Here is a 13,132-nt window from a genome sequence, read left to right on the forward strand (position 1 = left end):
GCCTATTTACTGTTTCTCTGAATGAGGTTAAGATAGGTTAAAGAAAGGCCAAATCACACCAATAGAATGCTCTTTAATTCTCCAGTTTGCACAGAGTTCTCTCTGGTAACAAATAAATATTTCTTAGGAGAGGTGAAGATAAGGAACTGCATATGTGAAGTGTTAATAATAGACTTACATTATGAAATAGAGAGGTCTCTGTACCATACACAAACATTTCCTGCAGTAGAATTTTCTTTTTTTAAACCAAATCCTACTGAACTTTTTAACCTCAAAGGCCTGGAGACAACATTTACCAAGAGCTACAGGACAGACAAAATAAACAACGGAAAGGAAATTATGCAGCAGCAATTCAAAGATCCTGATACACACAACTTAAAAAACTCACTACCTTTTAACCAGCTAGTAAGTGTCAGCCTAAGTACAGTAACAGTCCTAAATAAAGGTAAACATTAAAAGTCCTAAATAAAATCTTATATTTAAGATTAGGGACTACTCAACTCTTTCAACCCCTTCTCCCTTCAGATGCTGGGTTCCAGTGAAGGGAATGTATCCACTTTGAAAGCAGATGAATGCTACATAATGAAGAGTTGTTTCCAGAAACAACTCTCTTTCACTTAGGTGAAAAGTAAAAATTCACAACAAAAAACCAAATCGAGAAACCAAACTGGTGGGTCTCATAGCTCAATCAACTGAATGCTGACCTGGAGACCTGGCTGGTGTACAACTGACATGCACTGCTAGACAAAAATTACTTCAGTGGGATTCTTTTATTTAAATATAAATTATTACCCCAGCACTCTAACAAGCTTATCTCCTTAGTTCATGAGTCTAGAATTGCAGAAAATATGAAGGTGCAGAGCAGCATGGCAGGACTTCTCGCTGTAGTGGGAATTACTTTGGTCATCTCTCCCCTACTGCCCACAGGTGTCACTCAGCCAGCAGATGACTGCCATTTAAAAGGCCACAAAGGTTTTAAATCCGTATTCTGGGTCACATTTGTATGGCACATCATCATCAAGACATACAGCCACACACAGGGAACACCAAATAGATTCTCTTTCTTCACTACGTAAGCATGTATGCTCTACATCAACTCACCTATCTGAGTACAGTTTCACTTCCCACACACCTAATCTTCATAAATTACCAGTTTACTTTCCTTCTCTTTTCCAATAGGGAAGGAGTTGAAGCCACAGTTACCTCAGGTACAGATATTATCACTACCATACCATTCTCACTATAAAGGATTGAAGCTAGCTCTGAACTTACTTGGCTACTTAATTAGCACAAAAAACTCCCAAAGAAACAAAACCAAAAAAACCAACAAACCAACCTGAACATCTTTACCTGATACGTCTCCCTTACAAACTTTCATCAAACAGGTCCATATGATTTCATCATACCTTCACTGACAGATCTGAGGAAGAGACATCTGACTGATCTTTTTCAAATCATCACTTTAAAGGTCAAAAATTTCACTCAATGTGTTTTAGAAGGGATTCTTCCAGGACATGATATACACCAATTAGCTAAGTCATAATAACCTACACATTCTGAGCTCTGAACAGTTCCTGCTTGGCAATGGTGTCAAGACAGTATTTTCAGCATGTGTTTTAAAACAATGGTCCAAAAGAGGCAAAAATGCAATTTCATAGTTACTTTTGAGCTCTGTCCTGATATTCAGCCCATAACTAACCAAGACCAGGGGCATCCAGATGCAGATGGTTTCCCCTGCAGGAAACAGGTGTCTCACATACCCAAACACTGTCCTCACATACCACTATGCTAAACAAGCTTAGGGAAAAAAGTTGCTTAAAGACATTAGTAGAGCTAGAGAAGCTGACTCTTCCAGACAATATTATCAGACTGAGAAGAACAGGCATGGTTTTAAAAGCTTTTCCTCTCCTGGTAAGAGTATAGCTAAAGTGAGATATATAAACTTGGGTTGGATTTAGTATTCATAGAGCTGTGCTGGAAAGACTGGTGGATTGAAAAGGCATCATTTGTAGCACAATTAAAACTACAGGGTTTTGTCTCTGCACAACTTTTATCAATAGAAAATGTGCACCTAAATGCATCCTCGAATGCCCAGAACTTAGGAAAAAAGAACACTAAAATGACAATGCACACAGGTTAAAATGACTAATGATTACAGCAATGTCAAAACACTAACTTCCACTATCAAGAGACCTGGTTTAGCCTTCAGTGGCTGCAGCATAGATATTCAGAGTACTCCTTTGAACTTGTCCATTTCACAAGCAGCAGCGCCTTCCCCTCCTCAGGATCCGCAGTCAGCCGACTGGTCCCGTAGGGTGCCGACCCCAGCCCCACCAGGAGCAGCCGCGGCCTCGCTCCCGCACACGCGGCTCCTCCGCGCGCCGCCGGCCCCGCAGCGCCCCCTGCCGCCCGCGGCCGCACCCGCTCTGCCCTCCGCCTGCTCCACAGACACGGGCACTGCGCTCCAGCGGGCTGCAGGACCAGACAGGGTTACAGCTATCGGCTCTTAACAAAGGGAACTGTGAAACGGCCCAGAGCGGGATAGGAGAAATCCCAATGACCAGTAAACCCATCCAGCGAACACCACCAAGCGTGACCATCCTTACTCAGGCCAACACAGTATCCTCATTACAATATTTTTTTTCCACACCAAAAGCCATATTAAGGAATATATTTTGTAGATCTTTGACAGCCTATGCCATAAAGTAAGGACGGACTGCTTTTTAACTGTAATCCCAACCCTTTCAAAGAAGCTAAACAAGAGAGAATTGCTGTCAAGACTGCTGGCCTTCAGCAGGCAGCACACAGTTAAGCACTGACAACTGTTGTGTTGGTATTACTACTGAAAAAGCACAAACTTCAGAAAAACGAGGTTACGTCTCTCACTTGTGTTGCTCCTCTCCTCCATTCAAAATAACACATTCCTCTGCTCCAAGAGTGATTCTGACCCTTTACTGCTTCTCCCTCTAAACATCCAGCATTCATTCATTCCAACAGCGAGAGTGAGTCTTCACTCCCAAATCAGTTTGTTAGGGGTTTTTGTTAACCGTTTATTATTGCTTGGTTTGGGTGGGGTTTTTTAAGGTTTGTAGAATATCAAGCTAGAGCCAGAGAAATACCAAGTAAGGAGTAGGAGAAAGCACAGTGGGACAGAACCCTCCAAAATGCAAGTCTATGTAAATGCTTTTTCAAACATTTTTACAAGTTAATACTAGCATTGACTGAGTCATCTGGATTGAAGAAACTTCTGTAACTTTCAAGCTAAGCAACAGTAAATTTTTAGAGTGGTACAGGAAACACAGTCCACGTTTTTAATCCCATGGAAGATATACTTGTAATGCAGTCAAGTATTTTGGTGTTCTAGAAACATATTTAGTTGACTGCCTAAAAGTTTGAAACAAATGGTTTAAAACTCCCCCAAGGTACACAAGCCAATACTACCATTTCTAAGACCTGTAACATACATAAATATGGAGCTATTAAAACACTGCAATTTTGTCATTCAGATCTCAACCTAACAACATGTCATTATAGCAGTACATGTTATAAAGTACTTTTAATTTCCTTGTGCACCCAGTAAAATCTGTTTTCTAGCCCTTTTAAATGTAAAACATAAAAGCAATGCCCAGTATAGAACAATGAATTTACACAGAGGAGTTTAGAGACAGAGGTTTGTTTCCAGAGCCTACTAAGTGACCTATAGGTAATATGGAATTCCTTTATTTTATTCCTCCTTTCCATAAATCCTTGCCGTTCCCGCTTCCTCTCTTCGCCCCTTATTTCTAGTTTCTTCTTTTTCAGAGGTCTGTGTGCTTCCCCTTCCACCTTCTCTTAATCTTATCAAGATATTTTGCTTTTTTTCCTCACCAGAACCCCAGTCCTCTGGGATGTCAGACTTACTTTTGCTCTACCTCTCCGTTCCAAGTGCTCTGAGGACATGTAGATTACTCTTCTTGAAGGAGAGCTGATCAGAAAAGCACTCTTGTGCCAGAAGGCATTAACAGGGACAACAGGTAATCAAGCTACAAACAATTTCAGAACTACTTAAGCTGCACAAAGCAGGCAACAAACATACATCCTCCAAGTTTGTTTGTTTTGCTTGGCCGGTATTATCTAGGATTTTTCTGTGTGTTTTGGTTTGGGGTTGGATTTTTTGGCAGGGGGAAACAACACAATACAGGGCACAACGGACCCAAATCTGAACAACTATCACTAGAATATTCGCTGAAGTCCTGGAAGTTATGATGATACAGTGTTCTGATATTAATACACAAGATAAGCATAAATAGCACACAGCCTTCCAGACATTGTTAACAGCAGTGTAGGAGTACCACCCATTCTGTAAACATCAAAAAAGTCACCCTTAATTGTTTAAACTTAAGCACTGTGGAAAGGAAAAATCAGATCTAGGAAAGAAACTTCAGCAGTTTCAAGACCTTCCTCCTCCAACAAGTGTGAAACAAGTCAGATCCAAGCTCATCCTATTTTACTCAAAAGCACCTTATGAGCGCTACCAGCAGATCACTGTAAGCCAGCAAAGTGTCTAGTTCACTGTAAAGTTACTTCAGTGAATGCCAGTTAACCGTTTGAATTAGACAGATGTTAAAAAGCACTAAATAACTTGGTTAGAAATCTCTTCCTCTTGAAGTTGCAGTTTTCAATTTCTTAACTCAAGAACTGTTTTTTGGAGGCCAAAGCATGAGAGACCTTAAAAGGATTCAATTTCTCTGCACTCCCTCTACTAATGAGCTTTGAAAGATAGTATCTCAGATACAATTAAATACTTGTAATATCACACACACCACAACTCCAGAAACTGGCAATCAGTATCCAAGCCCTTACTCGAGACTAGACAGTTTAGAATTATCAATTACACGATTGCTTTCTCAATATATGCAAGTTTACAGACCACTTATTAAAAGCTAAGAAGGAAATCACATTTTCCCAAAGGGAAAAATTCCAAATAGCTTCAACTCCCCCTCTTCCTTTACATGATAAAGTCTAAGAAAGCAAATACATTGGACAAACTGAGCATACAGCAGAGGCCCTTTGCTATAAAACACATGCTTAGAGGTACGAGCGAGACATCTACATTATGCAGATCCTCTTTACAGTAAACAGTCCACTTCATTAAGTGAAAGCTGTTCCCTCACAGATTCCTCCTTTCATCTAGAGGTATTTACACCGCGTAGCATTGCTGCAGTACAACTGAGACAGCTGACAGGAATCCTCTCCCACAGTAAGATGCAACCTCGCGCGGTTCTCTCGCTTAGTTCCTCCAACACCGAAATTTTCTACTTAGGAGACCGCCCGCCAAACCATAGTAAAGGCTTCCCAATTTACAACCGGGGGGCTGTCGCACCCTCCCACGCGCGGTCGCGCGGCCCTGACGGCTGGAGGGGCCCTCCCGCACGGGCCAGTCGCTCCAAGGTGGGACGCGACCTGGACGCGCAGTCGGCGGCCACCCGGCACCGACCCACGGTCCCAGCTCCCCCCTCGACGCAGCGGCCGCCTGCCGCTCTGCCCCAGGTGGTGGGACCGTCCCCGCTGGGCACGATCGCGCGCTCAGCCGAGCCGAGGGTGCCCCGGTCCCACGCGGGAGGCCGTGCGGGGCGCCCCGGTGCCTCAACGCGGGTCCCCGCGCCGCGGCCGGCGGGCGAGAGCGGCCGCCCCGTTCGGGCGGGGAAAGCGGGCCGAGGCTGCCGGGAAGCCGCCGCGGCGCGGGGCGGGAGGCGGCTGTACTCACACCCCGGCGGCGGCAGGCCGCGCCGCTCCGGGGCGCCGAGAGGTGGGGCTCCCGCTCCTCGTCGCTGGAGAAGTCGGCGCTGCGCGACAGCAGGCGGGTTGCGGGCGGTGAGGTGCTGCAGGTAGAGCTGCACGTACACGTCCTTGCGCTGCTCGCCGCCCGGCAGGCTCACATTGTTAGCGATCAGCTCGCTCTTCAGCTTCTCCTTGGTCAGCACCGACGGGTCCGCCAGGAACTCGGGCATCGCCGCCGGCCACCGCCGCCACCGCTCTCCCAGGAGAGGCAGCAACAAAGCGCGGGGAGAAGGGGCGGGGGAGCAGCAGGAGGAGGAGAAGAAGGACTCGCCTGCCCCGCGCCAGGGACCAGCTCCACAGCGGGCGGGCGCACGCAACGAGCGCTCCTTCCCAGCCGGCAATAAACCGCGCCCCGATTGGCGGGGAGGAGAAGGAAGCGGCTCCGCTATTGGCTGCCGAGCGGCAAAGGGGCAAGGCGCGCGGGCCCCGGCAGCGTTGGTGCTTTGCGCGAGGGACAGTCACGCAGTTTAAATTCGGCTCGGGCGGGAGAGGCGTGTGGGGCGGTGCTGGCGCGCGGGGTTGGGTAGGCCGGGGGGAGCTGTCCCTCACGGCGGCACCGCCCCCCCACACCCCCGCTAAGGCCGCCCGGCGCTCTCCTGGGTCTCCCCACCGCCCTCTCGGGTCACGGGCTACGTTCTCCCCGCCAGGAAGGGAATGAGAAGCGCAGCGGGCGGTTGAGGAGATCCTAGTAACCTGCAGTGATCCCGGTCACCTGCCGCCGGTTCTGCCCGCGCCGCCGCCCCCCAAGGCTGTCCCCTCGGCAGAGCGATGGGCTGGCGGAGCCCTCCCTCCTTCCCGCCGGCTGCAGCGCGGGCCGGGCGGACACAGGAGCTCGCTGTCCCCCGGGATAACTGCGCTGGCCGCCGCCCGAGCGCGCGGCTGCGCCTGACCCGTTAGCTGTGGGCTCCAGAAGAAATCCAGCCGGGAAACCGGTAGCTAATCTGTTACTGCGACTGCTGCCGTTGCGTGACTTAAATGTTAAAAAAAAATAAATTAAAAATCGCATCTATAGTTTCGCAGAGTTTGAAAGGCACGTAGTTGTTTTATTTATTTATTTACTTACTTATAAAGCTGACTTCAAAAATTTCTCAAGTGTGTCCCTGCTGGGGAAGTAGAACGGAGTTTTAAGACAGTCTTGCAGTCTCTAAACAAGCGGGTTAAATCTTTCTATGCTTACATGCTGGTTACTGGGAACACGTACTGCTTGTATTTTATGATGGGAAGGGTTTAGTATTTAGAACTGACTATATATCCTATGCTTTTGAATTTGCCCATCAGTCATAGACCTAAAACAGGACTGTTAGTGTTTGCACCCACTCCTCTTTATGTTCCACAAAGAGTTTTAAATTGCTGTTGAGGAGAGGGATTTCCACTGTTCGAGTGTGCTCCACCACGGAGTTGTCGTGGTGGCTGTTGTTCCTGTTATCTCACCATAGCTGCAGTATCAGCTAGATGAAGGTGATGAGGGTTATCTTTGTGGAAAGTAATTTCGAGGCAAATCAAGGACCCGCTCCCAGGAAGCCTGATGCTTCCCACAGAAGAATTGGTGTGGTGTAACAAAGTAATTAATACAAGTGAGAAGTTTAGCTTGAGGAATTAATTTAGTGCAAGTAGTTCAATGAGGTGGCAATCATCTGAAGTTCATTATAACTTCTATCTGAAAGTGCTTGGTTCTTGGTGTTGTATATACTTCACCTATTCAGTTTGTTATACAACAAGGCTGAGCAGTGGGCAGAAATATCTTCCATTAACAGCATACACAGCAAATATGTATCAATGTGGATTGACTAGTATCACATACTTTTAAGCCTGAATAGAACAAATGAGATGGTTCTGTATATTTTTCAGCATATCTTATCCAAAATTTTTCCTGGAACGTGGATATTAAATGATGGGTGTTTTGGAAATAGTTAAAGGAAATTTAATTTCTCTCCAAATTTGATAGTACTAAAGTGTAGATAGTATTTTTCACCTTAAAAAGCTTTTAGGTGCCTTGAAAAATAGACTTTCCCCTACCTTTAAGAATTTGCTTCTTATTCAGATATGAAACCAGTAGCACAGTATGCTTCAGAGAGATTATTCAGCTATCATATTAATGTAAAAAATAACCATGTCAACTCATACCAAGTCTAAAATGTTTTAAAGCAGTGTAAGGGGAAACTGGGTCTGGGGAATTTTAGCCAAAATTAACAGTGAAAATACAAGCTAAAACGTTGGTGCAGTCACCATTTAACACCAGGGACAATAATGGTACAATAGGCCTGAATTGTGCTTCTTAGAACAATGCAGCCACCATTTGCAATTCATCATACTGATCATAATGTGCAATACAGGTGGTGCTGACTTTTCTTGTGAGTGACCCTTTAGGAGTGGAAGGAATTAAAACTCTTGAGCTTGAAGTCTATGTTGATGGTTAAGTCTGGTTTTAATGCATTAAGTGTAGCACAAAAAACCCCAACAGGAACATGGTTATGAAGTAGTAAATCAATACAATTCAGCTTTGATCATAACAAATGGATGGGTTGACTGGCCTTATCTTGGATCTGTGTTTTCGCCTTTTTGCTGTCAGGCAGAACTGGCATACAAATGTAAAGACAGCAGAAACTTGACATCTTATGTTTTGGCTATTTGTTCAAACTCCAATACAGAGGCTGTGGAGCCACTGAGGTTGTGGCTCAGATTAACATTAATTAAAGTGCATATTTACAGTCCATTTAAGTTTTGGAAGTCATTTCCCCAACTATAGAAGTACGTATTATCTTTTCTTTTTTGTGAATTATTTACTCTGTTACATTGTTACACTGATGTAACTCCCTTGCACAGATACTGAACTCTCTTATTGCCTTAACTTTAGCCGCTTCCAAAGCAGCAAAAGCTAAAAAGCACCATACAATAATTTAGTGTCACCCTTCTTCAGAGCAATAGACTTCTCTGGGAAGCCAAGTCCCTAAACAATCCTTGGCACAAGCTGTCTCCTACTGGTTCTACACTTTTTACGGGTTCTACTCTTTATTATTGCACCTTGGGATCAACAGGTGTTCTCCAGGCAAAGCAAAGATGGGAAAGTAATATAAGAAAGCACCAAAATGTACACACGCATGACAATTAACACTGGAACCTGCAACTTGTAGACCTTTATACAGCCGAGGATCCACACCTTTATTGTTTGTTTGGTTGGAAGGAAAGTAAGTCACATTTTTTAGCATTAGGCAGCAGTCAAGGGGCCTAAGGGAATGAGTCCATTATGAACGAGCTCAAAAGATCTTTCTAATGTTGTTACAGTGGGGAACAAACCCCACAAATGTGAGGTGGTCCGTATGCCTATCCAAGGATTTGTTTCGTCATTGTTTAGAACATGGAACTGTTGTTTTACTGTGCCTTCTGTGAAGCATTCCAATATTTGAATGTTTATCCCTAGCAGCAAGTTCTGGTTTTCAAAGACCAGAATACCTGCCTCTACCCGAGAAACAGGTAGTCAGTATAAATGCTGACAAAAGGGAAGCTTAGGAAAAGAAATGCAAATGTTGTGAGACTATGGCCATTTTTAGTGGTTAAAAAAACTGTTGTAAGCTTGCCTAAAAATGTGAAATATGCTGAAAGGAGAAGCCAAAAATCTTTCCTTTGTAGGACCCTCCCAAATGTCTGGAATTTGTTAGTCTTCCTGAGCGTGAGAAAGAGATTTTTCAGTCATATGTTCGTCTTTGACATGAAAACATTGAATGTCTCTTAAACTGTCTCAGATTTCTAGCTCTGAGTTTCCCCAAGTGTGCAATTCCTAATCTCTAAGGCTATCCATAAAAATGAGATAGATAGTTTATGTTGTGATACACTGAAAAAATATATTTTCTATATCTGTTCAAAAAAGTAACCTAAGTTCAGTGGAGGACTTGGAAAACAATTCATAATGAAGTATAGATGTATAACTGGCATTCGTGTGTAACATTTGCCTCAACACATAACATTGTGAAGACTATAAATTTGTTCATAGCCAAGGCATTTAAGTAAGTGTTACAGACATGCCGTTGCCTCAGACTGAGCTGATAAGGAAATGTAAAAAAGCTATATATGAAGTATTAATTCAGTCTTGGTGCACAGCGGGTTTCACTATGAAAATGATATTCCATCTGAGTAAGGCAATAGAAACTGGAAAGCATTACTATAAATAAAATAAGCAGTTGCCTAATCATTATAGCACAGTGTAACTATACTTTTTAGAATCAATAATTTCTTTTCCACATTCTTGATTAATTTAGAAAAATTAGGTGGCTTCCTAATAACTAGCTTTTTTATTAGAAACATCTGAAGTAGAAATGGCAAAGTGATAAGGAAAAAAAGCGTGCCTTACTATAATGGAGCACATTGCTTCTGGAGCAATTCTAGAGCTGGCAGCCACTGGGGAATGCTGCTCTGTGGTGTTGCCTGACATGGTGCACAGACAGGTGAATACAGGGGTGTCCAGCACTGTACAGCTGCTCCCAGGCAGGGAAAGAAACGTGTACGACTGCTTTAAAACTTCTTACTGCTGACACTGTGATAGTCAAAGGCCTGTACCAACAAAGACTGGAAACAGAAGTATCAGCTCCTACTTAAGTACACTGACAAATGAAATGAAAAGGACAATTTTCAGGGTAGTTTCTTATACTGAATCATTTCCAAACTATAATTATTTGTATATCTATTTCTATCATACACAGACAGAGATAATGCCAAAGCTATGTTTACCATGTGTAAGCTATTACCTCAGCACCACAATTTTTTGAAGCTTATATGATTTTAAGTTATTGTCTATATTTAGCTAGGAACAATTTCATAAGAAAAAAAACATCTGCGTAAAGAGATCAGTTGGGTTAAAAACAAAGCATTTAGAAGTTAGAAGAAGACAAAAAGCACAGAAGCACATGTGCTGTTGAAATGCTGGTAAGAGACAAATACCCACCAGAATATTTAAGTGTCCCAGAATTAATGGAATCAACTTGATAAAACAGCTGTGAGATTAAAGAGAACTACTATCCCCACTTCACTGGTAGGAAATTGAGAGGGAGAGTTTGCATATAGCTAAGGCACATTTAATTTTTTCATTTAGTTTTGAGACATAACTAGATTATTTTGATTTAGGGACAATGGGCTCTCTCTCCAACAGCTGACAAAAACCTTAACTAAGCCATTAGTATTTATGGTTGTTGCTGAAGGGGATGATCCTGCTCTCTATCCTGTCCCACACACTCCTGGTGCTTTTCTTGTGTTGGATCTAGTAGTTGTGCCGCTGGATCTGCACGCTGAGCCAGCAGCTGCTGCTGTGCCATTGCAAGATGTGATCCAAGGGGAAGGAGGGGAATGCGCAGGCAGGAATGGACAGAGCAGAGGGAGATGGACTGTTTTGTGACAACCTGCACTCATGTTAGGTATATTAGTGTGAAATCACGCCCGGAAAACTTCGACTCCTATAAGCAGATCTTCTGTATTGTCACTAGTTGAACCCCTTACTGCAAGCCAGAGGTATTGCCTGGCAACAAACTGGAATGTTTTTAGAGCAGAGCACCTGCTTTGGCAGAGGTATAGGAATGCAAGCAGATTGCCACCACTTCTTATATCCAGCTCTCTGGATGGTGAGGCAGAGAGACAAGATACTTTGTGGGATCACAGAAATATGTAACAGATTATGCATCCCATACAAAATGCATCCATCTCACAGATTACACATAAAAGAAAAAAAAAAGGAAAGAAAAAAAAGGACTAACCGCATAAATGGAAATCCCATCAGCATAGCATTGTGAGGCAGTCCTCCATGTCCATTCAGATCTGGTAAAGTCTGAGTCAGCTGAAACACTGTGATCAGTTTTGAGCATTTAAAAATGCAACTTGTTTGGAAAGACTCCAGAGGGAAAGTGATACGAACAATCAGAGCCCCAGTAAACACAGTTTGTTACTCTAGGACAGCTATAGAAAGGCATAACAAATTTCAGATATGTAAGAAGTATCTATAAAAAGGAAGGGAATAACCTGTTCTCCAGCACAATGACACAAAGGCTGGATTTAAGTTACAGCAAAAGAGACATCAGGGTTAAACTACACGTAGTCCCTTTGTAATAAAATAGGAAAGCACTTGAACAGATTGCTTAAGGAAGATGTAGAACTTCTGTATTTGAAAGGTTTTAAGCATATATGGAACAAATATTAGCATGTGAACCCCAAATTACTTGGCTTAAAAAACCCCACATAATTTGATGACCACTGAATCTGGTTTCTAGGACTTCTGTATTCTTTCTTCTACAGTTTACAATATTAATCATCAGTTCTTACAAAGTGAGAATTGTATCTGTGGCATTCTGTCTGTTCCTCAAATTCGGGCCCTTGACAAACTATTATTTCTCTTCTAATTCAATTTCATCAAGTGTCAAATTTTACAGTTTCTCCAAATCACTAAAGTACTACTTCTAGGACTCGCTATCTCATGTGTAGATCAAAGTTAAGTACTCTTTGTGCCTTTCTGCCTCTGGCACCTCAGCGTGTGGAAATGTCTACTCTGAGAAAACTCTTCTGTTCTGCAGCCTAACCCTCTGAGGTGCCCTCCACAGGCACCCTGCTCCCCTCTCCCTCCCTGTCAGGGTTTCATTCTTCTTTGGGGTTCTTAAGACAAGCATATGTCTGAGCTCTTGACTACATAAGACCACTTGCTGCCTCTGCTTTTACTTCCTCTCCTTGTTAAGTGAATTTTTGTACTGAAAACAATGGTACCCCTGCAATTTTGGGGAGCTCTGTCCCCATTAAAATTTATACATCTGTTATATATCTATACATCTATTTATAAATCTATACAACTTTCTGACTTTTTTCTCATCATTTCCACACAGTGGGTTGTCTTTATAAAAGTCTCTAGACAGGTTCTTGCCTTTTGTGTTTAAGTATGGTATTAGACAGTCCTATATACACAAAGACCATAAACAAAGACATACCAATTTTCCAACGGGATCTTTACGACTACATTGCTACAGCACCAATCTATGCCATGACCCCCACTAAGCCCTCCACACCGTGCTGCCCTCTCAGCCTCAAGCGAAAACAGTAGACTAGGCTGTAGGGGGAAAGAAAAGAACAAAAATGATGTTCCTCGGTTTCCCCTGCGAGGAACAGAAGAAAAGTAAGTGACCCCGACGTGATTCGAACACGCAGCCTTCTGATCTGGAGTCAGACGCGCTACCGTTGCGCCACGAGGTCCTGCTGGGCAGGGGCCGTCCGAGAGTTAGAAGTGGCCCATTCCGGGCCATCGGCCGCGCGACCCCCGGGGCTCGAGGAGCGGGGCGGGTGAGGCGAG

The 13,132-nt window shown here is 43.6% G+C and overlaps 1 protein-coding gene and 1 non-coding gene across 5 annotated transcripts in view; both read right to left on the bottom strand.

The window, feature by feature from the left end:
• Window positions 1–11,681, bottom strand: part of TMPO (thymopoietin) — a 28,468-nt gene extending 16,787 nt beyond the window's left edge. The window contains exons 1-2 of one of the 4 annotated variants that reach the window (XM_029963561.1): window positions 5,747–6,177; window positions 2,381–2,424 (exon numbers count right to left, since the gene is read on the bottom strand). In XM_029963561.1, the coding sequence (XP_029819421.1) occupies window positions 2,381–2,424; window positions 5,747–5,990 (288 nt within the window). In that variant the 5' untranslated portion in view covers window positions 5,991–6,177. Of the gene's footprint in view, window positions 1–2,380; window positions 2,425–5,746; window positions 6,178–11,558 lie in introns of those variants that run through there. The other 3 variants (XM_029963562.1, XM_029963563.1, XM_029963560.1) reach the window with 3 other exon arrangements.
• Window positions 11,682–12,963: 1,282 nt separating this feature from the next.
• On the bottom strand, window positions 12,964–13,035 carry TRNAW-CCA. The gene has a single exon. It is a non-coding gene; the product is annotated as a tRNA-Trp (tRNA).
• Window positions 13,036–13,132: the final 97 nt, after the last annotated feature.

Source organism: Manacus vitellinus, unplaced genomic scaffold (genome assembly GCF_001715985.3).
Source record: "Manacus vitellinus isolate BGI_N305 unplaced genomic scaffold, ASM171598v3 scaffold_5_pilon, whole genome shotgun sequence".
NCBI classification, from domain to species: domain Eukaryota; kingdom Metazoa; phylum Chordata; class Aves; order Passeriformes; family Pipridae; genus Manacus; species Manacus vitellinus.